Source organism: Triturus cristatus, chromosome 6 (assembly GCF_964204655.1).
Source record: "Triturus cristatus chromosome 6, aTriCri1.1, whole genome shotgun sequence".
Taxonomy (NCBI): domain Eukaryota; kingdom Metazoa; phylum Chordata; class Amphibia; order Caudata; family Salamandridae; genus Triturus; species Triturus cristatus.
The window spans coordinates 1,217,749,282-1,217,774,511 of NC_140589.1; the positions used below are offsets into that span (position 1 = coordinate 1,217,749,282).

The 25,230-nt window shown below is 45.3% G+C and overlaps 1 protein-coding gene across 4 annotated transcripts in view; it reads right to left on the reverse strand.

The window, feature by feature from the left end:
* Positions 1–25,230, reverse strand: part of CDK19 (cyclin dependent kinase 19) — a 1,761,913-nt gene that overhangs the window by 435,036 nt on the left and 1,301,647 nt on the right. For all 4 annotated transcript variants that reach the window (XM_085612130.1, XM_085612131.1, XM_085612128.1 and 1 more), the window contains one exon: positions 9,440–9,497. In XM_085612130.1, the coding sequence (XP_085468256.1) occupies positions 9,440–9,497 (58 nt within the window). The remainder of the gene's footprint in view (positions 1–9,439; positions 9,498–25,230) is intronic.

Consider the following 25,230-nt stretch of genomic DNA (forward strand, 5'->3'; position numbering starts at 1 on the left):
AGATGGCTGAAGCTGGAAATTCTCATCGTAGAGCCAAATTAGTGATAGGTACACTTTTAGGGGTAGTGATAGTTGCTATATTTGCAGTAGTTATAGCGTCTTATGTAGTGGCACACAAGCAGGAGAGGGAAGTTCAGGGGACACCTACCACTTCCAGTGAAAAGGGGGATACCGTAGGAGCCCGAAGAGCTTTGACACTAGAAGAAAGTCGTATGTTTCATATAGATCTGTCTAGAGGCGATTTCAAACGTAATGCTTATGCGAAGCTGTTGCATGAGTATGTTGATGCGATGGATGCGAAGGATTGCTATGTGTGTATGCAGCTGCCTGCTTCCGTAGATGAGGGTATTAGATACCATCACCTTCCATTGACATATGGGATCTCTTGCAGTTTATTGCTTAGCCTATTCTATGAAAGGAAACAGTTTGAGTATTATTTCTCTAATTATGACACAGTGCTTCCTGACGTACCGGCATTTAAGCACTTGAATAAGTATGATTATTATAAGTCAGAAGAAAGACTTCGGACTTATTTCATACCGACTACAAGTTTAGATACAGCTTATGCGCATAGACATAATCTGACATGTTTGTTATCAGACACTGAAAAGAAATTTATTGGTCAGGTTGAAGACAGGTATAGAAAATTAACCCAGAATCAAGATGAAGGAAAGAAGTCAGTAGACTGGACTGATGAGGAAAAACTACATAAGTCAAAAGGAAGTTATGGACCCATAGCTTTAGACCATGTACAGAAGGGGAATTTGTGTGTTGCTCGTCCTCAGTCTGATAAGGACTAAACCTGGGTTGGACATAGTACGTGTGATCATACCTTTACGATGGAAGACTCAGCTAGGAATTTCTTGCAAGGTTCGGTACAAGTGATTCCGACAGTGTATTATGTGCGCGGAAGGAATGCGTACGTGAGATTGCCTGCGCAGTGGTATGGGACTTGTTATTTGGCTGTTATTTTCCCGAAGATATATCACGCAGAAGATTTGAATCTGCTGGAGACCGGACATCATTCTAGAGTGCGGAGAGCTGCAAGTGCAGGAGCAGTGATTAGTGATATTTTTGGAGCAATGATACCCAGTTTGGGCGTGGTCTTGAATGATGTGAAGATACGAAAGTTAGCAACCGTGGTTGATGAGTTGTCAATGAACACGGCGAAATCATTGCTGTTGGTGGATGGAGAGATGTTATCGATAAGAACGATGGTTTTGCAAAATCGTCTTGCATTAGACGTACTATTGGCAAAAGAGGGCGGAGTCTGTAAATTGTTGAAAGTTCAGGAATGTTGCACGTATATTCCAGACAATAGCAAGGAATTGAGGAAATATATAGTTAATATTACTACGATCCACCAAGAGATTGCAAGTTTGGCGGAAGAGAATGTGTGGGAAAAGATTGGCAAGGGATTTGGGCACGTAGGGAACTGGTTTGCAGATTTGGGGAAAGGAGTTCTCGGATACGTGCTGAAGCCAATAGTCATTGTGGTGGTTTGCGTGATCTGTTTGTGGGGACTTGTAAGAGCGTTTAAGTGGTACAGAGGTAATAGGGCTGAGAGGACTCTCAGAGCGCATGAAAGACGAATGGCGCATATACAGGATAGTCAATATCAGGACCTTAAAAGAATGGAGCGTTTCCGACAGAGCATGATGGCTACTACTTCTGTTTAGATGGATTTCTTCAGGATGAAATGAGATTGAGATGATGTGATAACAGTTGTCATCAAAAGGGGGGAACTGAGAGAGCGTCACTGGTGTTAAGATTTGTAGGGGTGCACCATATTCACTGTTAGTCAGCACCCGCATATAATTCAAGAATGTTTAGAATTATCATAGAAATATACTCATAGATACAGAAGATGTAGAAAGGTAATCAAGCCTTGAGTGAAATAAAGGCCATCAGTTATTATGAAATGTATTTGTATTACGTTTAATGTTTTAGTTCTGCAATGATGTGATGTATTAAGTAATTGTAGGACATGTTAAAAGTTAGAATGTAGGTTACTCACGTATGAGTATAAGATGATTATGCTGAAATAATGATGGTAATGTGTTTTATGTTGCAAGGCCTAATTTTCTATGTAGAAGAGAAGGCCTCTTCGTTCCTTATTTTAGCTATGTTTATTAGGCTGACAGGGCTTTTAGTAAAGCTTAAATTGCAGTGAAATGTAAAACTTCATGATGTGAGGGTTTTTCCGTTCCCTGTTTTTGTTGCAGGTGCAAGGACATTTAGCTCGTTAGTTAGAATAAGTCTTTGTTGTAGGAGTTGAGATAGAAGGAGCAGACTGGAGGGGAGTGAATTGGAATGTGAAAGCGCAACTCCTAGTACGGAAGGAGCCTGGGACCCAAGGTCGAATTAATGAACAAAGGAAGATGAAAAAGTCCGGACGGAATTTTACAGAAGGAAGACCTGTCTGGAGGGGTGTGCTGAAGGGCGTGTACAAAGATTTTGGGGTTTTGTATTAGGGACAGTGCCCCGTGGGTTGACCAGACGAGACTTAGGAGAGAGGCTAGAAGGAGCACCACAGATCGAGCTCTCATCAAGTGAAGACTTCTTAGGAAGTTTCACTGCTGACACCTTTTTATTTTTTTATGCTTTCCTCACCTGAAAGGGAATGTTGTGTAGGGATGTCACTTTAGAATAGAGTAGGGACAGAAATGCTTTGATTAATGACTTTGAAATTCGACATCACAATAGCAATTTTGTACCTGATGCTTTTAGAAGCTGTAATCCTTTTTATCTTTAGTCGAATGTGGATACTTCGTAGAGTAGCATTTGTGTTAGTTCCCATTTATCTTTTGTGCCTTGTATTGAGGTACCTATATATTCAGATGTTTTTGCTGATAATAAAAGGTCAAACTCCTAGATTTTGAGTCCTCTTTAATGAATGATGTCAAATTGCGGTAGATATGTTCTGATAATTGTGTTTCTTCCCTCTACGCTATTGTGGCAAGTAAAAAGATCCTGGCGACCTGAGTGGGTTCTTGTAGATAATTAGGTAGAGACAAGAATCCGGCCTTCTCAGTCCTGTGTTCAGATGAGCTTGTCTATCGACTTGGGGGTAACTTTAGGAAGGTCCGTGTAAGAGTCTTCTGCCGAGCTAGAACTCCGGAAACCGTCTGGTGTTCGACCCAAATTGTTGTTTCGTATGGACTTAGGACTAGAGTCCGCCTGACTTAGCTCTGCGACCTCCTGAAGGACCCTATGTCTTTCTTCTCTGGCTTCTGTCGATGATGGTGTGTTAGCTTTGCGTCTTCCCGGGGGTTGCTCCAGGGGAAGTCTCCTGTGACCTCCGGACAGTGTCAAGCCAGTTCCACGCATCTTTGGGAGTTCGGCAAAACGGAGTTCCCGCCGGTGAGACCACTCGCCGTCGAGCTGGAATCATCATTGTGTATGGCATCTGTAGCTGCCTGAGACGTCTCTTCACGGCCAGGAAGGAAGCGTGCTGTGTCTGCACCTCTCTCAAAAAATCCTGGAATATCATTATCTTGCTATTTCCAATTTGTAGGATTTTGTTCTGCCGGTCTTGCGACAGAATATGGTCTCGATCACTGGGCCCGGGGGGGCACCCGGTTCAGGAGGTTGCGCCAGTACCCTGTGCACCCGTTCCAGCACATAAAATTGTGAAAGGCCCTCTGGGGCCACTTCTGTCTTCAGCCAGCTTTCTAGATATTCCACCACGTCGTTACCCTCTTCGCGTTCTGGAATCCCAATAATGCGAATGTTATTCCATCAGGACCTTCCTTCTCTGTCCTCTGCTCTCATTTCAAGGGTCTTCACCCTGTTCAGAGCTACTGCTAGGGATTTACTCATCTCTGCGACCTCCAACTGTCATTGTACGTTCAGTATGTGTTACCTCTTCTGCCAAGCGGCGATGATCATCTTTTAGCAGGCTCTAGTCATTACCTATTGCGTCTATCTTGGTCTCAAGGGCTTCCCGGGATGCTGTGATCGCTTGCATGATGTCCGACAACGTGGGACGGACCTGGTCAGTCTCCTTTGCCTCTACCCCTGTGTCCTCTTCCTCGTCCGTCTGTTCCTGCCTCTTGCCAGGATCCATGTTGTCCTGTATTCGTTTTTTGGTTATCCTGCCCATTCCCTGCAGGTGCAATTCCATCTCTGCTGTGGTGGGCGTCCAACTGGTGGGTGCAATGGGGCCTCCTCTCTGTCTTTGGGCGAACACTGTCTGTGCGATTGGTGCACATTGTCCTAGGGTATTGCAGGTGTCTTTGCTGGGGGTATCTCTCTGTCGCTCTTCTAAATATTGAGGTCTCCTCCCTAGTTATGACTTGTCTCCTGTGGCTATTCAGCAGTGTGTGGACGGCGTTCTCTTGGACTACTAATTGTTTGGCCCACTCACTTTATTTCGGGACCTGCCTTCCTTGGTATTTGCTGAGTATTGGCTCTCTGCATCTTGAACATGCTTTGAAATTCCCCTAACGTTTTGGGGCAACATGGACCAATGCGGGTCCTCCCCTCACTGTGTGGGCCAACAGCTTCCCTTTGGGGTTCAGCTATTTTGCCACGTCTTGCTCTGCTTCTCCCAGGAGATCGTTTCCAGTTCTTAGTTGCCCCTTGATCTGAGCCAGCCGGGCTTTAAAATCGAGAGCGTCCCAAGTTTTTGTGGCCCACCTCCCTATCGCGGTGGCCCTCTGTTCTCCAGTTAATCTCCCTCCCTGACTGCCAGAGGCCTGCTCCTGCCTTTTCTCCGCTCCCGGCTGCTATCCAGCAGTGGGACCTCCTCATTGCTATGCTGGGTGAGTGCCTCCCTTGTCCTCGTCTTCCCTCCACTGCGCCGCAGCACTCCCGTTGACGTTCTCAGCGCTTGCGACCTCCTCCCGTGCATTGGTCTGCCGGCTCACTGCCTCCCGTCACTTGGATCCCACCGTTCGTCCTCGGTTCCTGCTTTGCTGTGGAGACCCCAGCTTTCCGATGTCCGCCTCTCTTCATGACCGCTACGCCTCTCCTCACCTCAGGGGGTTCCTCACTGCGGCTCGGGGCCTCCTCGCTCTGTCTCCTGGCTGCCTTTCAATTACCGACGCCCGGCCGTGGAGCCAGCAACCCTCTCCGATTGGCTCAGCTGCAGTACCCGTGGGTCTCCTGGTAGCGGCGCAGCCCCGTCCTAGCTGCCCTTTCGCAGACCTCTCATCTGAGCCTTCGGCCTGGAGTGCCACTTAAGTTCCACCTCAGCTCTACTCTCCCTGGGCTCGGTTCATTGGGGCAGTTCTCAGGGTTTTTGTATCCGATTAGGCAGAGGAGTGATCATCTCTCTCTTCCCTCCTCTGCTGCGACCGGGGCAGTCGCTCCTCAGTTAGTGGCTGCCATTTTCGGCCGCCATGAGGTCGCTTCTCCGCCTCTGTCGTTCGAAAACCCCGAGCGTTCTCCGCAGACTTTCCGCACACTCTCCTTCAGCTGGTTCTCCCCAGCCCACGCATCTAGTTTATGGGAGTGTGAGGCAACAGGATAGTTGTGGATGGAGGATTGCAGGGCGGGAGCTCTGCGAGGCACGTTTCACTCCATTGGCGGTTAGCCACGGCCCGACCCCTGTCACTGCTCTTATTTGGTTTGGTGACTGAACCGTAAGTGGTCCTATTTAGGGCAAGCGTGGAGGGCATGGGAATACATATACGGGGACACACACACATCTCGCTGTACGCAGATGATCTTTTGATATATTTTATTTATCTGATGTTGTGAGGGGACAACCACGGCCCTCGAACGCCTAACAATATTTGAGGGTGCATCAGGTTTAAAGGTCAACAGAAACAAGACCTATCTGTTTCCTGGATCCCCCTCACTCCTTCGATGACCAGACGTCCCAGCAGAGCTCAATTGGGCACACACCACCTTTAGATACCACACCTCCGAGGACTTACGGGAGGGTAATCTTGGGAGGGCTTTCCGATCTCTTAGGTCTAGCATCCACATCTAGTGTTCTCTACGTTTAGCCATAATGGCCCAGGTCTCGCTATCAAAGATGGTCATGCTCCCGCGTTTATTATATTACTTTATTAACCTTCCAGTCACGTTGACGACTGGATGGTTCCATCAACCAGACTCACTGCTAAGGGAACTTATTTGGGACACGGGAAGGCGGAGAGTGTCCTTAACTACCCTGCAAAGACTTATGAAGGAGGATGGCCTCGGGGTACCAAACTTTGAATTATACTTTTTGCAGCCCAGCTTCAGTGGGTTGCACACTGGTTGGATGGCAGAGGACTGGAGGATGTGAGTTGGATGGAGGGGAGTGCTACCCAACACCGGATGTTGGCCAAATTGCTATACGCAGTGGTGGATACTCCAGAGCGATCACCATTACTGATGACGGCCCTAAAAATGTTGGAGACAGGGGGTGTCCAGAGTAGTGGATACCCCTAGATATTCGCCAGTTCTGCCCCTGGTAGGATTACCCCAAGGGGACCCTGTCTCTGTCTTTGCACCCAAGCAACTACCAGCCTGGTCCTCGAAAGGATTAGACACAGTGGGAGTTCTTTATCACCAGAATTCCCTTATTCCTTTCCAGAACTTGGTGGAAGATACGGGTCTTCCCACTGGCCAATTCCTCCAATATGAAGCTCTAACACAGACATTTCGGGAACTGTGGGGAAAGGACAGAGAGAAGCCAATAACTCCCCCAGTGTTGCACTCTCTGATGACCCTGGGGCCAGCCGGTCACGTAGTAAAATTGCTATATTGTTCTTTGTTGGAAATGGCCCGTACACCTCTAACACGACTGCGTGCAAGGTGGGAGTTGGCATTGGGGAGGGAGTTCATAGACCCAGAGTGGAACAGGGTCCTGGCCTATCCAAAAATAGTATCTCGCAATACCAGATTCAAATACACACAGATTAATTATTAACATATGGCCTATATGAAACCCCACAGACTGAATGTTGCCTATGGCAGAGAGATCCGCGGTTGCCCCAGATGCTACCAAGGAGACGCAAACTTTATACATATGGCATGGGCATGTCCCAGATTAGTGAAGTTCTGATAGGAGGTGACGGTGGCGGTGGGCAGGACACTAGGACGTGAGACTAGTCCTACAGTTGATACTTGCCTGCTGGGGTTCGTCCCTCACCCACCTAAAGGAAAAGTCAGAAATAGGTTTATAGATCTGGCCCTAGTCCTCACAAGAGAAGAATTGTCATGGCCAGGAAATAAGCCACTGGCCCAATAGTGAGTGCTTGGAGGCAAGATGTAAAGTTTTGGGCTAGTGCAGAAAACAGGGCACTAATTAGAGAGGAAGCAAGGAGATGGAGGGAAACTCTTGATAACTGGGAGCACCCGGACCGAGAACTATCCACAGATGATAGTGCTGACGAGGAGCCAGGGCAGGGAGTCGCAATAACCTCAAATGACCAGAAATCATTTAAATGAGTGGGTACATGCTAAGTGCCGTTGATTGAAGACGGAGGTGATGGCTCCTGCAGGAGTCATTCGACCGATCAGACTCAAGACAACTTATGTGTAAATCAAATGCACCTGGAGAGCTTCCCCACAAGTATATAACCCGATAATACATGGGGTGACTGTGGGTCGACCAGGGCCACTCCCAAGCCCCAGCCCAACCCCTTCGCTTGGTTGTTTGGGCATATGCCCAAGAGGATAATGTCCTGACCCTGAGAAATAAGGCACCACTCACCATAAATAGTTTTTTTAGTTTGTTTGAGTGGCATTATATGGGAAACCTACCTGTTGAAACCTCTATTTGAGATAGGCTAGACCAGTAAGACTCTTGCCGGACAAGACTCAGACTGTGTCAGTGAGCATTGCTAAATATACTGAAAAGTCTGTATGCTAAGTTATATGAGAACAGCATGGAGACCTTGAATGTTTTGAATATGCTGAGCAACATGGTGTTCTTGACTGCCTTGAATGCCTACATATGGAGTGGTGTTGTCTGGTTCTATGATGAGAAATCCTAGAATGTCTTCCTGAAGTGAGAGATCTTCAGCTAGGTGCTGGTGATTTCATAGGATGTCCAACAAGAGTGGCAGGAGACGCAGTACAAAGAAGTCGAAGAAGAACAATAGTTTGTGGTAGGGTAGAAGTTATCAGACCACAGAAGAATCAAGCAAAACAGTATCTAAAGGCAAGACTCACAGCATTGTGGAGAAGGTTTTCTGGAAGAAGAGGCCACTGCAGGTGAAGCCCTCACATTGCAAGGATGTTCAAGAATAGTTAATTTGCTCTTACTCTCTTTTTTTATCTTGTGGGCCCAATCTGTAGAAAGGTGAAAAGCCCATCTTGAAGATGGCTAAAACAATATAAAATGCCTCTTCAACTTCGACTTGCTTGTCAGCTTCGGCATCGAATGGGGTCTCTAAAGCCAGCTTGTGGTGACTGTATCTATCCTTGACATCATGGAGCACGACGTTGACATGGTGAGCTCATATCTTTCCTGTACAGGTCTTTCCTAGGATTTCTCTCTTTCTTTCTCTCTCTCTCTCACTCTGTCACTCTCTCTCTCTCAGTGGAAACAGTGGAAGGACCTATGGTAGAGGGAGCACCCTTTCCTCAGATCTTCCAGACAACGATCTTTAATGCCAGTGCTTCTCCTCCTGCAGGCCACATCAGTAGATGTTCTCTCTGTTTCATCTGCATTCTCTAATAGAAGGGTCAGGGCTCTGAACAATAAGAAGTGGGAATGCAAATGAAGTTGACATACCGATTGAATTAGTTTCTCCCACAAGAGAAATAGTTATTTTAGCATTTGACACCTCGAGTGGGAGGTATATATGCCCAGAAGTGGTTCCTGTGCTCTCGATGCCACTGGGGTCAAGCTAGCCTGGCTGATGAGGGGTGAACCCCCGAAAACGGTCCTAGGATGCTTGTTGGCCTGGCAGTTCGGGCTGGACTGTTTCCACAGGGAGCAGGATCAAGACTGATTTGCATGTGACTGAGTTCCAACTGGAATGGCAGGGGAGCAAAAAAACGATGGATTTAGGCCCAAATCTGTGTACTGGGGTGAATGTTTGACATTGGGCAGCATTCTGTACATCAATTGTTCTTTTTGCATTTGTCAACTCGAGTGGGACAGGTATGCTCAGACGTGGGTCCCGTGCTCTCCATGCCACTGGAGTCAAGCTATTCTGGCTGATGAGGGGTGAAACCCCCAAAACAGGCCTAGGATGCTTGTTTCCAGTCCAGAGAGGACCTGGCCTGGCAGTTCGGGCTGGACTGTTCCCATTGTTCTGTATTCTGTCCTTCAATTGTTCTTTTTGCCAAATTCAGGTCAATCTCGATTTTATTTAAGGTAGTTGTAATCAGAAAAACAGTTATATACACCAAAAATAGATATGTTGTACTTGCTACTTCAGTAATAAGGTAATACATTATTTTGGCCCGTAGCAGTTGCTCTGGAGGTAAAATCCTAAGGCAGTAAAGGCACTATTACCATGTTTTCACAAATACCCTCCATGTTTACCTATTTTAACTCGTCCTCTTTCCGGACCTTCTCCCATGACCAGGATGTTTGCTGGCTTCTGCAAAGCAAAAACATATATATTCAATTTTCATAAGTTAATAACCGAATTAAAGCAAACAGTTCCTTATTTTAATTCTTTTCCCATTTCTTTATTGTTTTTTCAACAGTCAACTCAAGAACAAACCCGATGGAGTCACATTAGCACACCTGCCCCTAAAATCAATCCAGCTCTCCATTTTTGCCTTCACCCTTAGGATAAAAAAAACCTCAAATCTGCAGCAGTACCACTACTTAAAGCCTCTGATGTAACTTCAAAGAGACTCGTGTAGTTCTTTCACAGTCTCATCATTTCAGAACTGAAGCATTTTCAATATGCTATACTGCGAAGCCATGGTTGTTGCTTATTTATGTTATGCAACTAACAACCATTGACAAAGCCAATAGTAATGGCTTGTTTTAGGTGTAATGTTACTTGTTTTATATATCTGGGTGCAATGACAGAAGCAGCAAATTACCTCTACGATGGCACACTATGCTAACCACAGATTTTTAGCTTACTTTTTAAGCCACGCCCTTTGAGAGACCCCCCAGTTTTTTCATCCTACTTATAGCCCTAAATCCACCCAATAAGTAGAAACTCTGCTTTTTACCGTTCAGTTTTTATAACTGTAATAAAAGAATCGCCGAGATAGAGGAATTTTTTTAAGGACCTTGCCATATACCCAGTGAGTTACATTATGATTAAAATCTACAGCTTCTAATCAGTGGTGGTTGTCCCACGTCGGTCCACAAGAGATAGGGCACGTCAGATTTTTGGGATCGCCACTTTTTAGCTAGGTGACTTTAGTGGATGTACATCTTTAGACATCTGTAACATCTGCGCCGGCTCCAGCCCTCGTTGACCAATCTTGCCCAGTAGGCGGGCTTCAGTATATTGTAATTGCTATTGGATTTATATAGCACTTCCTACCCCTGACAAGGCGTTGGAGTGCTTTACGGCGAGCAGCACGCTACTCCGGGACCCAAGGTTAATGGTTCGTTCAGTGTTTATTGTTGGTTATTGTGGTTAGTCATGTGCTCTCAAGAAAACGTGCATCCATTTACTCCAGTTACTTTGTGATATGTTAATACCAACTAGGTGTGATCATTAGTGGGGGGCTATGTGGGTTCAGGTGTATGGATGGTGGGATAGATAGGCTGGCGGAGATTAGGTAGCGTTAGGTTACAGGGATAGGGTTTTAAAGAGGAGTTGTGATCTATGAATTGAGGTCTCAGACAATTGCAGAATTACAATGAGAAGGACTGAGGCAGACAGGCATGAGACTGAGAGGAGGCTATACTAAAAAACAGAGAGCATGCGGAGGATGGAAGGTAAGAAGATAGCTATTATAAGGCTCAAGTGACACCGGGAAGCAAGATGAACAGTCACTTTATTACAGGCCATCCGCTCTCTGGACAGGCTAATGCCAACATTCCAAGGTGAGCTCCCGGAGATACCAAAGGTGAGTCAAATGAGGGGGGTGGACGGGAGGTACCAAGGGGAGGAGGAAAGGAGTAAATACAACACATCTCCTTACCCAACATAACAGAGAAATATCAGGAAAGTGATCAGTGATCAGGAAAGAGAGAAAAAGGCTGGTCTCACCTAAAGGTCTTCTCGCCCTGAACAACAGAATGCAGTCCCTTCACTCCCACCATCCACCAAGTAGCCCTGCTCCTAATTTAATTTCTATAGGAGCCTTGACTTCATTGTCCCCACTTAAATGTCTGAGTCTCCTCCCTCCTCCCTCTTGCATCCTGATACACTTCTACTGTCTGGGAAAAGAACTTCACCCCAACCCTGTGCACAGAAATATCTGGGACATCCAAATGGAGCCCACAGGCCTTCATCACTCTGCTAATGCATATACTGCACATACTACAATAGTCACATGCACAACATACACGTTGACATGATTAGGTGACAAAGCAGGCTATGATCTGTTCGCGCATTGGCGAGAGTGAGTGAAAAAAACAAGCTTCTATTTACAGAATAGTGAAGGAAGACATTTAAATAAGAACCTTTCTGTGTCAACTCCCCTTGTGCAGTGTACAGACCCTGTACCCAGGTTAGAACAATCCAGACTATGCTTAAGAGGGTTGTCCTAGGCTTGGCACACAGCAGTTAGGGCTCTTAATGTTTAAATTATGTATACACTTGGAATCACATGTTTAAGCTGTCTTTCTTGGATATGGAGCACTATGTATAATGTTACTCTACAGCTTACGTTCTCCGACTACTTGCTAACTCAGAAAGCCTTCTCCCACTATACTCCTAAACCATGCATGAAAAATTGACATTGATTTATTCTCACTTGATTCCTCTCCCTTCTTTCTCCCCCCTCGCCCCCCTACATATCTCTCCGGCCCCTCTGTGTCTCTCCAGCCTCTCTCTGAATCTCTCGAGCCCATCTCTGACTCTCTACAGCCTCTAACTCCAGCCCCGCTGTCTCTCTCTCGTATGCATTCCCTGTGCTCCAATGGGCCTATTCTATTCCTGACCCCTCGGTCCCTCTCCCCATCCCTCCACGTTGCCCAGTCCCCCCATTCCAAGGCCCCATTTTACGTCCCTCCCGTTGCACCAGTCACTCTCTCCGCCCCTCCTCTTTGCCCCGATCACTCTCCTGTCCCTCTTCATCACACCGGCCCCTCATCTCTTCAAATTGATTATGTCAGCACTTAAAGGCTAAGCCTGGGTGGACAACTATGCTACGCTCGCCTAGTATGTGCTACTTCACGCTACGCGAATTGCATGTAGCACAGTGCAAAAACACATAGCGTAGCGTAGTTGGCATTTTTTGCTCGCTCGAGGTCCTCAACGTCAAGTTGGCGACCGCGAGCGAGCAAAATGACATCTCGGCGACACTTTTTCCTCGTTCGCGATCAGCAACATCAAGTTGCTGATCACAAGCGTGGAAAATAAACCTCCTGGTGAGATTCTCAACACAGGGAGGTCAGGTTTCTCATTGTGAGTGGACGCGTATGCTCGCGACCGCTCGTGATGAGAAACTACCAGTCCGCATTGAGAAAGCTGCCGCTTGAGTAAGAATCTACTCGAGCGGCAGAAAACGACAGCTCGCACTGTGCAAGATGCCGTTTTCAAAGATTGCACAGTGCGGACAAGCATCCGGCACTCATCGCGAACAGCGCACTACGCAGCTCACGTTATGCTACGTGTATCTCGAGTAGTGCACTTTGCGTAGCTACGCGTAGCGCTACTACGCGAACTAAGCCCAGGGTTATTAAAGGCACAATTCTATGCCCTGGTAAGGTTACAAGCTTCTGACATTGCACTTTCTAAGTGTAACGTTCAAAAAGCTGCCAAAGGTCATTAAATCACAGATACTAATTCAATACTATAATACTAAATAAATTAATAAAAAGATCCCTGTCCGTGTGGCTTACCTGATGCTCATCTGTTGAGGAAGTGGCCTTACCAACAAGCTCTGCTTACTGTAGCAGGTTAGCGGTCTTGCTATCCTGCAATGTCCGAAAGTACGACACACCACATCCTCTGGCCAGACCTTGCCGGAGGAGATAAAATAAACGGCCAGAGACCGCACATGGTCTTACTGCCGGACTGTGACCCTGTATGTGTATCAGTATCATGGGTGCGGGTGCAGTAGGCGATCCGCGGAGCTCGTAACCATCACAATGCCTCCTCCCTGCAACACTGGCCACTTGGGTGGGATCAGTGGGTGGGAATCAGTTGAAAATGCGGATGCTACTTTATAAAGGCCCAAATATAACAAAATGACCTCTTTGAGGGAGCAGCAGGGACAAAATAACTAGTAAAACCACCCATAAAAAATGGGTTTTGTAGTTGAGTTTGTGTTTACTGCACCAATTTATTTCCATAAAACAACTCCACCCTTTACATGTTCCAATTAAATTCACACCCGTTAAGGAAAAGCCTAAGCTTGCCACTGGGTAAACAAGCAACAATAAATGGCATCAACTACAAGGAAGAACCAGCTATCAATATAAGGTCTGCCTCTTTGAGCACCTCAAATGCATGCCTTACACACTTCCTTTTAGGCCCTAAATGGAATTTGACTCACTTTATGTATTTCGGCCATATTCATCAGATTTTTGTTTTTTAAAACCTTTATTTTTCAATTTTACATGAAATAACAGTGCAGCGATATTAACAAAAGACATATATGTAGTGAATGGACAGGGGAGCTGTGCCCCAATTGGTAATACTCAGGTTAAGACAATGTTCGGGAGGAAAGCCACAGGCAAACGCCACAGTGCAAAAGACATTCACCTGCACCCCATCCGGGTACCCCATCCAGAGGCGGATCACTATTTGGAGTCATCGATATCTTCACTGGTAGGGGGCAGAGCCTGGGGTCAAGAGCTTATTACCCAGTTCCCACCACACAATGATATTGCCCCCCACTTTATTATCTCACCTGCTAAGTAAGCTTCATGTGTATCTCTTCTGCTAAGGAGAATTCCGCTACCTCCCTGTGCCAGTGGTCTATCTCCGGGGCACGCTGTCCCCTCCAAGTGACATTCACACTGCGCCTAGCAAGAACAAATGGCAGCTTAAAAAAATTGTAGCCCATTTTGTGACCCTTGGGCTTTTTGATATCCCCCAATAAACAGCACTGAGGAGTCATTGTTGCCCTGATTAAGGTTACTCCAGTGAGTTCACTCATTACCCAGTCCCAAACGTCATGCACTGCCCCACGCTAAATGATGGAAGTCGGCTCCATGAGTCTGTGATATCTGATGGAGAGTTACGAGGGTCGGGTAAGTGCGCTGCAAAAAATTATAATGTACTAGTTTAAAGTGGGCATTACAAGACGCTGTCTGTGTGAGCAGCAGATGTGAGGGCAATCTGTGTCCTCCAAGGGCATCCCCGGTTCCTCCGCTAAGGCCTCCTAGGCCCGCAGTCAGCTGCCACAGCGTCCGCTCTCAGTGCTTTATATAACAAGGAGATCAAGTGTCTGCACGACCTGCAGGTCAGTGGGATTCCAAGAGTGACGGAAGCTTCCGGCCCAGTGGGGTGAATGGTCCATGTTTGCTTGGCCATTGCTGCCAGGCCTGCATAGTGCCAAAAGTGTCCCTGTTCCGGCTTAAACTCTGCCTGTGCGTCACCAAAGAAAATGATATTCTCATTGGGGTACGGGTCCCCCAACTGCTCCCATCAGGCCTGGAAGGACATATTTTCGGCCATTAGTCAGACCGGCGCCAGTATCCACACCAGCAACTGCTGTTGAAAAGGGGCGTGTTTCAACACTGATGTGAATGACGTTTGCCAGACTTGTGCCATCTGGTGTACCACAAATGCCAGGTCACCCCAGACACGAGCTCCCTCCATTAATCATATCCATGAGATTTAATTGGTGCTGCCTTCAAATGGTCTCATCGACAACTTTAAGAACATTTTCTTGTATGTTTTCCTTATCCCATTGGTTTGGAAGAAGAAAGACAGGACAGGACACACACCCTTAGTCGCAAATGTTTTGCAAAAAGTTGCCTGTTCCCACCATCCACACAGCAACGCTCTTTTTAGCTACACAATATTTTTTAATAGTTTCCTCATTTTGTACTCTGTCTTGAAAACAATGAAGCATAGCATTTTTATGAGGCTCTCACTAGAGCCATGTCAGTCAGCTGGTTCTAATGTATTTCTAAAAACAAGCATTTACAATGCAATGGTCTCGGCATTGTTAAAGTTAGAGCTATTGGCACTGCTCATGACATTATTTTTGTGTATGTTTTTATTTTTAAAACATTTAAAGAAACGCCATTGTTATTTACAATGTCAATAGCGTAATCTATCTCAAATGCGAGACCTATTGCATTTGCACCCACACACAGAGCCACACACACAAAGCCACCCACAAACACAGAGCCACCCACACAGAGCCACCTACACAGAGCTATTCACATAGAGCAAACCACACACAAATAGAGCCACACAAATAGAGCCACCCACACACAGACCGAGCCACCCACGCATAGAGCCACCTACAAAAAAGCCACCCACACAGAGCAACACACACACAGAGGCACACACATACACACACACAGAGCCTCCCACACACACACAGAGCCACACATACATACACAGAGCCGCATACACATACACACACAGCCACACGCACACACGTACAGAACCACACACACACACATGGATCTAGACACATACACATTGATCTTGGGAGCCAAAGCAGAAGTGGCACCGTTGTTTCTAGATCTTTGCATTTATCACTAAAAATTAAGCATTTAAAAAATAAATGACTAATAAAAATTGACAGATTATCAGAAAGGTTTCTGAGGTGGCCATAGTGGGGGCGATTGGTCAGCGAACACTCATGCCGTAGTCGTTACTCTCTGCCTCGCAAAAGAACGGAAAGTTAAGGAAGCTGTTGAGGTTTTCTCTAGGTTTGCCATGATGATTACTCATTGGTCTCAGGATTTTGTATGGTTAGGTCTGAAACATCAGGAAGCTGCTGAGACGTGTTGGGTTGCTGGTAGCTGTCACTTTTTTCTCCTAATGGCTGAGAAGTTATGGAGACTGTGTAAAATGTGGGGGCATATAACGGCATTCCTGGAGTCTACACGTTATCTGACTGCATTTGACACAATATTACATACATACTTAGCACAGCATAGAAAGGGTCCAGAAGAGGTAATTTTCAGTCGGGGTGATTACATGTTCTAGTGTTGCCCTGTGTGTTGTAGGTTCTATTGTTGCAGTTTGCAGAGTCATATGGTTTGCTATCATATTCCTTTCCAAGAAATGTGGCTCTGGTGCCTAGATTTGTGGTTGTCGCCATGTGGTTTAAGGGTCTCTCTGGGGCCCACTCTTATGTTGTAACAACAGGATGACCAAAGTCAGCATAATCACATGTAATGTTCATGGCATGGACACCACACCTTCTGAGGCAAGGACGGGGATAGGAGATAGTGGGCACTGCCCAGAGTTGACAAATTGTGCTCTGTGTTGGCATCCTCGCAATCGGGTAGGTCGATTTGCCCTGAATTGCAGGAGGGTTTCCACAATTCGAGCACTTTTTTAGAACAGTGGTTGCCAGTGGTAGTAAGATGTCAGTCGGCACCTCATCAGATATTCACAGTGTGGGGCTTTGAGTCATTGAGCTCCTCTCTCTGCAGAGAATATTAGGTCACATCTACCCGTTTGTATAAATGGTTGGGCCGGACGAAATGCCACCAGATTGCTCAATGACCACCTAATGCATGAAACATGTTGACCTATGGCTTTGACCTGAGCTTACTAGCAGGTCTGAGAAGCACTCTCACTTACAGAGACAGGCACCATTATATCCAGAGTTTCTTTGCTTTCATTTTAAGCTCAAATTCAACCAGGAATATCACATGAAAAGTTTTTTTTTGCAGCATCTGGATGACAGTTGATTTGATTCTCACACGTTTCACCAATCTTCTCAAGTTGTAGGACACACCATTCCCAACCCAGCAATGATGCATTTGTCACAACTGTTAAGCCTGGGCGTAGAACAGTGGCGGCTGATGACATATGAAAGTGGTCAGGCATAAAAGTTCGGGATGAGTGGCATGTGGCAAGCGAGCGTAGCGAGTGATCCCAACCGTTATAAGGGAGTTCGGGGGATGATTTGCAAAAACATTTGGAGTAGGGAAAGTAGTACATAAGGAGTAATATTTTATGTACTCTTACATTTCTTTGTGACTCAGATCTCAAACGTCAAATTCTTTATTAGTAGAAGTGCAAAAAGGGCACCACTCCTTTCTATTTGAACTGATTGAGTATGCCTATTACCTTAATATTCTCATTTTATTCCCTTTTTAGATGTTTTGGGGACAGTTCACAAAGGCATTTAACAGTATGTAAAAGAGTACTACAGGAGTAGCAGCCCCGTCTGAACTGTTATTTATCTGTCTTAAAAAACCCACAACATGCTCCCAGCAGAAAGTGCTGGCGGTGTTTAAGAAAGCTAAGTGTCTGGCTGGCTTCAATTAACACCCTGTGATTCTCTGGTATTCCAAGCAGCAAAAAGGGAATAAATTGCATCTAATTAATGCTTCTCGGTGACACTGATCGGAGGCTGTGAGGACAGTGAGGCAGGGGGCGCCCTGGCAGCAATGTTTGTTTTTTCCATCTTCGGTGGCAGGGGTGGCTCAGTGAGGGAAGGGTTGAGCTCCTAATGTTTGTTCAATCCACCATCTGCGACTTTAATTCCAAATGAGCTGCCTGATGCCACAATAAATTAAACAATAAGAAAGTATGAGGCACAGGTAACTGATGCATGTACCTGACCTTGTTTCAGCTGTACCACCCGATTAAAAAAAAAAAAAATATTAAATTAAAGGTGTCCGATCGTAAATGCTGCGAGTGTCATTCCAGCCCTTAGAAAGGCCACTGCGCACAAAATGGAGAATTTGCCGGTACCGATTTCTTTTTTAGGGGGGCGGGGGGAAGCTGGGGACTGAAAACACTTTATCCTTAAATCAGCTGATATTTTTAATAGGCAGAATGTCTTTCCGGTTTATTTTCTACAGATGTGGCACTATTAATGCTGTGCACTGGCTGAAATGAGTGCTCAGTGAACAGGCTTTTTCTTTTAAAAATTCAGCAGTGAAACCGAACTACTGCTCAATCTGAAGGTTTTTTTTAGCAGCAATAACAGTATGACACTCTAAGTTATGGATATTTTCTATCTGCTGTGTTACGCCTTTCTTCAACTGTTAGAACGGAAGGATGAATAGGGGAATCAGCCCTACTGGACCTCGATTCTGTGCTCTGAGCTTTGCACACGGACCGCCGTAGCACGCGCTCACCTCTTTGAGCCTGTGTAGTGGACGCACTCTTAGATGAAATTCGTGTCACATCGTCTATGCGTTTGTGAAGTAAAAGTAAACTAATATCAGTTGTTTAGTAGACGCAGTGAACACATGTTTGATTCACAGACATGGTGGAAGAATGGGATGACATGACTAATTGCAGTTTAACAAATCTAACCTCCGACAGCTGGTTAGTGATACTGACGGCTGCAGTGCAGTCTTACGCAGACCTTTCCCTGCTCGACGAAAAAAAATAAAAGACCGCAAATCACCGGAGGTGGACAAGGGCATTAAGATTCTTACTGCCTTCAGGGAACATCAGGTTTCAGCTCTTCAACACTTCCAGCCCAACCCCCCTGCCCCGCCCCCTCACGGTTTGACTGGATTAGTAAAGGTTAATGGGAGACACATGTGGTCTAGAATAGATGTTGCTTGCTTGTACGGCCTGGTCTAAAACATGTATGCTAATTTCGGTCATATTATCAAAACGCGTTTCAGTGTTTCTACAGCGCCTACATGTCGCTGAAGTGTAGCTGCGATGTCCAATGTCTTCGAACGCGCCTGGAAGCTTACGCGTGGCTGATGGGAGCACAGATTCTAGGGCAAATCGCGTGGAACACAATATACATGGTAAGCGCTCAAGTTAAAAATTAGAATGTTCCCGCCTCTCTTTGTGCCTCGTATGAAGCAAGCTCATTGGGTACAAAAATATTGACGTAGGTTTTGTGTGTGAGCGTAGTAGGGAGCGGGTATACATCACAGAAGACTTCATGGTGGTAGAAGCTCCGGGTGAGGGCGCCTGTGAACGGTCAGCCGCCAAGATGAGCAATCGTCATGAACTCTGGGAGAGTGATCACAAAATCAGAGAGCACGGTCTGTGAGTAGCAAAGCCCATTGTAACGTGCCCACGGGCGCATCTCACTGCTGGACCGAACCCCATCTCCTCAGCGTCAGCAGACTACGACACAACGTACAGTGTAGATTCCCTTAATACCCCCTTTTTAACCCCTAATTGTTAAACCTCAGGGTCGACGTCACGTGTAAAGCGAGCATCCTTAACTGAACACTTTACTCCTGTAAAAGGTTTACTGCCACGCTCACGACGGCCCACCCATCCAGGCTCCCAAGTAGGCGTGATGGAGCCACCGTACGTACAACAGTTTTTTGCGAATGCTCACAGACTACCTGGCAGAAAAATACACACACACGCACATGGCCCGTCAGAGGATTATCTCCGTCTATCAAACAAACATTGGCACAATAAAGTTTACCTTCTAGGTTTCCTCCTCTGCTTTCTCTGGTAGCACAAGGAGATCAGGTGAGGGAGCAACGCCGGGACACCACCGCCTTTCTCCGAGGCACAGCAGAAAATGCCTCGGAGAAACGCCACGTCCTTTTCGGATTTGGGGGCGTGTTTTGCTGTTGTCTCCTCCCTGAGACTTCTCGCAAAAAACACGCCCCCCGATCCGAAAAGGACGGGGCTTCAACGGAGTGACTGGACCTCTTCTCCAGTGGCTGGCCAGCATTTAAGAGGCCAGCCAATGGAGAACAGGAGAGAAGAGGGGCGGGTGCAAGCCCCTCTTCTCAAAGTCACTCAAACTCATTAAATCTCGGAGCGAGACTGCGCAAGCGCAGCCTTTCGCAGCCGAGACCTAAAAAGTGGTGTTTTATTGTTCTGGACCAGCCTGAAGCAGCACTCCTTATTAGAGCAGGTAAACCCCCCCACGCTTGCAATAAGAAACAGGCTGAGAAACAGAAAATGACAAGAGGCACCAGAACATTTCACAAGAGTCCCAATATATTCTCCGACCAACAATTTCCTCTTATCCACTTTCTATGCTAATTCAAAGTTTAAATAACTTTTCCGAGAAACAATACTATTTTCCACTCCCTGCTCTCGTATTAATGCATATTAATCAAATTTGTAGACTGAGAAATTAGAATCCTTCAAGCATAAAGTTCATACAGCATTTTAAAAAGTATAGATTATCAATCCACGAACCACACGAACTCATGAGCTCAGGGGGGTGCGGGGGGGGCGTCGGGGACTGCCTGGAAAAAGTCAGGGAGGGCAAACAGGCACATGTTGGGATTTTAACAGGGGCTTTTGTACCCAGGACTATTCAAGTTCCAGCACGAATGCTCAAAGTGTTCCGGCAAGCATCTCCTTGTCAACTGTTACGGCTCAACGGGTCAAACCACTCCCGCCGCAGGATAGTGGCAACAGAAGTCGGGATACACAGGGAATCAGCAGGGTCCCCAGGCTGCGGAGTTCAGGGAACAGGGATCAGAAGCAAAAAGCTTGTACGCCCGTTAAGCTGGAGCATTTAGCATTCTGGATGGGATTTTACAATAATGACAAAGATGCCAACCTGTTGCAGGTGGGGTTCAGGTAGGGTTCTCATATGGGGTATCAGGGTACGAGAGAGCGCAGGTGGGCAAACAACACTCAGTCAGTTGTGTCAGAGCCATCTGTAGTGCGGGAGAAGCTGCTGAAGGAGATAAGTGAGGGTAGGATGGCAAGCCCCTTTGATGACTGGCCCCTGGTGCACCTAATCGTGTCCCTGATCGGAGTGGTTCCCATAAAGGAAAGAGGTCAGTTTAGGCTCGTTCAACACTTGTCGTGGCCTGAGGGCAAATCAATAAATGATTTTATCCCAGAGGAACAGGCTTCAGTGACATATTCTGCGGCGGACGTGGCCATGGCCCTGGTTGAATATGTAAGCATGGGGACACTGATGGCAAAGAGCGACATCAAATCAGTTTTCTTTCCACTGCCGGTGCATCCTGGTGATTTCCAGTTGCTAGGCATACAATTGGAGGACCAGTGATGCGTGGATATCTTCATATGTTTGCAATGTTATAATGCAAGCAGGATTTTAATAAACATTTTAGAAGTGCAGGCATGCTGATGATAGTGATCATCTCTTGGTAGACGTGTGTGCTGGTGTGAGTTTGACAATTAACATTTTTGTTTTATACAGTGTACCTATTTTGCTTGGGTAATAGTGTAGTTTACAGTAGTGAAAGGTAGAAACTGTAACACTTTTCTACTCCAAACGGCTGTCCAAGGATCATGAAAGAATGAGCCAAAATGGTAACCGATGACTGTGAGGAACATTTGCACAACTGACATGAAAACCTCATTGCTGTGGACAATACAGATTCAAAATCACATGGCTCACATTCATATAGGTCAATGATCCTCCAAACACCCTCCGGTGCAGCAAGCTTTAACAAGCAAACACTGAAAATCCTAAAGATGAGGATGTGGATGAGCGGAAAGTGCCTACTGGGCTGGTCACACCACTCGTTCACTGTGCTGTAGCAGACTTTCTTTTTGAGGGAGTGTAGAGAAGCCGGAAACGGCCAATCCCTGCAAGCATGAAATGAGGTGGAAGGTGTGGGTGAACAGGCAACCACTACAGTGGCTTGAAAAGGCTTTATTTTACAAAGCTCCATGTATCCTTACATCCTAGCATCACCATATCATCTGAGAACATGCAAGCAAAACATGATTGGACCGCTACAACTTCAATACATTTTAAGCAGGATTTAAAGACCCCAGATAAAATACCCTGCAACTAGCCTTTAAGGCACATTTTAAAAGAGTAGTGTACAAGATAAACACTGATCCTGTTTTCTGAAAGTCTGTTGTTAGACCAGGCCCTCTCTGCAGGGTCAACCCCAAAGTTTTGCCTTTAGCCTCCACTTTTTGCTGAATTTCCTTTTGTTGGCCTTAGGACCACTGCTATACAGTGCTTAAGTGCTTGTGCTTCCTCCTCTAAGTATGGTAACATTGGTTTACACCAGATGGGTATATTTAATTTACTCATAAGTCCCTAATAAAGTCGTATACCGTATACCCAGGGTCTGTAAATTAAATGCTACTATTGGCCTGAAATATATTACAAAAATAACCCTTTTACCCATGGTAAACAAGGTAACTCTTTGAATATGTATACAAAGTGCAGTGGGCATCATTTAGTAAGTGGGACTCATCTTGTAATCAATGGAATTGCTTTAAAAATATAGAGGATTATTCTCAGTTCAAAACACACAAACAACCCATCTGGCAGGAGTTTCATTAATAAAGTGTATTATCCAAATTCTCTGCAATCATGAATGTAACATTATATACAAAGTGCAAACAATGCAGAAGTCCCACCTTCTGTCCGTCTCCCCATTTCACCTGCTAAAAGCAGCCCTAAAACATCCAATGTATGCACATCACTGAACCTAATATGCATACGTATTTTCAGTTCAATAGTATCCACAATTTAGTATTCATACATCTTGGCATAGTGGCACACGCTACAAAGACCAGAATAAAGGGCATAATTCTGTTCTAACCATTACTTTGACATCTACTAAAAACAGCAGGAATACTCCGCAGTTCAGTACTCACGCTTCAGTCCAGAACCTGAAAAGGGTCTACTTTCAATTCAGGGGGATTCAAATCTTCTTCTTGTGCGAAAAAGTTAAACATTTATTTTACAATATGACAAATATGAACATAGGGCTTTAATGCTACCTACTTGCTTTGGCTTTCCACCACCTCTAGACTGAGTCGATTGACTACTCTAGAATGAAAAGAATAATTTGAAAAAACAAAACAAAAGTGAAACAAGCATTATTAGACAATGCTAGTACTGGTCTTTTATTTACCTTAAAATTGATACTCTTGTCAATTATATTTTTGCACACAACATTTGTGCATTACGATATTTGAAACTCGATATTTCATTTACTCAAAATGTTTTTTTGATATTTTCTGAATAACCTCTGCGCAGGGCCATAAACATTGATCTTTTTTTTTTTTTTACAAAGTTAGAGCATGATTCATAGATAGTTTTATGGCAAATAGAGCTTAAAATGTAATCCTCTTATCTATAGGTAGCCAATGGAGAATCTAGTGTCCTCATGTAACGCAACTGGTGCTATGTAAAGCGCTTTGATACCCGATACCGGGTCAAGTTCGCGCTATATAAAACTCCGTAAAAAAATAAATGAGCCTCTGGGGAATTCTTTGATAAATTCAGTATTACTCTCAATGCCATTGTTAGACCTGGCATCATTGGCATGGGTCTCCCTTTCATTTTTTTGCTGTTGTCTCACCGAAGAAATACCAGTTAATAGAGGTGTGCGCCAGGGATGTGTCCTGGCGCCAACCCTCTTCCTTTTATATGTCAATGACATGGTTGAGTTCCTGCAAAGATCTAACCATGATTCCCCGAAGCTGGGGGGGAATCATGTCTGTTCTCTTACCTTTGCTGACGATACAGTATTATTGTCGCAAACACCAAAGGGTCTGCAAAACCTCTTGAATTCACTTAATGAATATTGTAATTCAAAAGGTTTGGAAATCAATCCCGCAAAGACTAAATACATGTCAATTAGACCCCATAAATGTTTCAAGCGTAATATTAAGCTGAACGGATTGAGCCTAGAGTGTGTCCCAAATTTTATCTACCTTGGTGTGAACATTGACAGTAAACTTTCATGGAACCCGCAGATCACAAAATCAAGAACAATTTTAATGCAAAACTCAGTCCCAATTTTAAAAAAACTGCACGCAACCACGTCAAAGACCATTACCCCAGCCCTGGAAGTCTATAAGGCAAGGGCCCAATCTGCTGCGCTATATGGCTCAGAGTTATGGGTGGGGGGGTTCCTTCGCGACTCTAACTAAGGGGCAAAATAAGATCTTGAGGAGATTTGTTGCACTCCCACAAAATACACCATTGACCCCCCTCATGATGGATTTAGGCATTAAACGTTTGGGCCACAGGGCTGTATGGATGACCCTGTCCTACTGGATAAGAATCTGGACGACAGAGGAACTTTACACATATAGACAATCATTAAGTGAACTCCTGGCCCTAGATACTAACCTCAGTTTTCCGTGGTTGAATCACATTCGCAAATGGCTGCTGGACTTGGGTCTGAGCAGATTCTGGGTAAACCCGAACCTGCTCATTCCTGACTCAAAGCAGGAAATAAAAATCATCTACTGGAATTTTATCATGCACAATGTCGTTACAAACTGTGATGCTGGTCCTCTTACCTCTCAATTTCTGATGTTCAAAATAAACCCCCGCTTTGAGCAATTTCTGGATGAGATCGAGCCCCAACTCGCCAAAGTACTGTATCTTAAATTTAGGTACGGCACTCTCCAGACCAAGTCCTTTACATCCAATTGGGGGTCTGCCCAGAGAGAGAGAGGGGAAATTGATGATAGGTGTTCCCAATGTAACATAGGAACTAAAGAGGATGTAGCACACGTTCTATTCTTCTGCCCTGCCTATAGAGTGCCAAGAAACAAATGGATAAAACCTTTGGGCAGGAAGTTATGTGTCGGAAAATACCTTGAAATGTTGTGTATCCTAAAAACCGACACTTCAAAACTCATTGTATTTGGTACCAGCAGATTTTTATTGGCAGCTAATTTTATAAGGATTAAAAAGGGACTCAAATTTTAAAATTTTATTTTTATTGTGAATCACGGGAAATTTTAATATATGTAACCATGCGTGATTCCCACAAACAAACAAAAATCACTGTACTTAAAGTTTATGCTTGACTGTAAACACTTTCAAGGGGGGAACAGCCATTACAACGCGGTTTTTACCACGCAGTGCAGTTACATCGCATTCGTTACAACGCATGCGATGTTACAACGCTATGCCATTACAACGCAAGTCTGTACATCGACTTGCGCTAGATGGCGTGCTAACATTACAAATAGTGTAGTTTACTATCCCAACACCTTCCCTACTGTTAAGTGGACTGGAGTTGGAATAGTAAATTACACTTTTTTAATGTTAGCACGCCATCTAGCGCAAGTCGATGTAAAGACTTGCGTTGGAATGGCATAGCGTTGTAACATCGCATGCGTTGTAACGCATGCGATGTAACTTCACGCGTGGTAAAAACCCACGTTGTAATGTCAT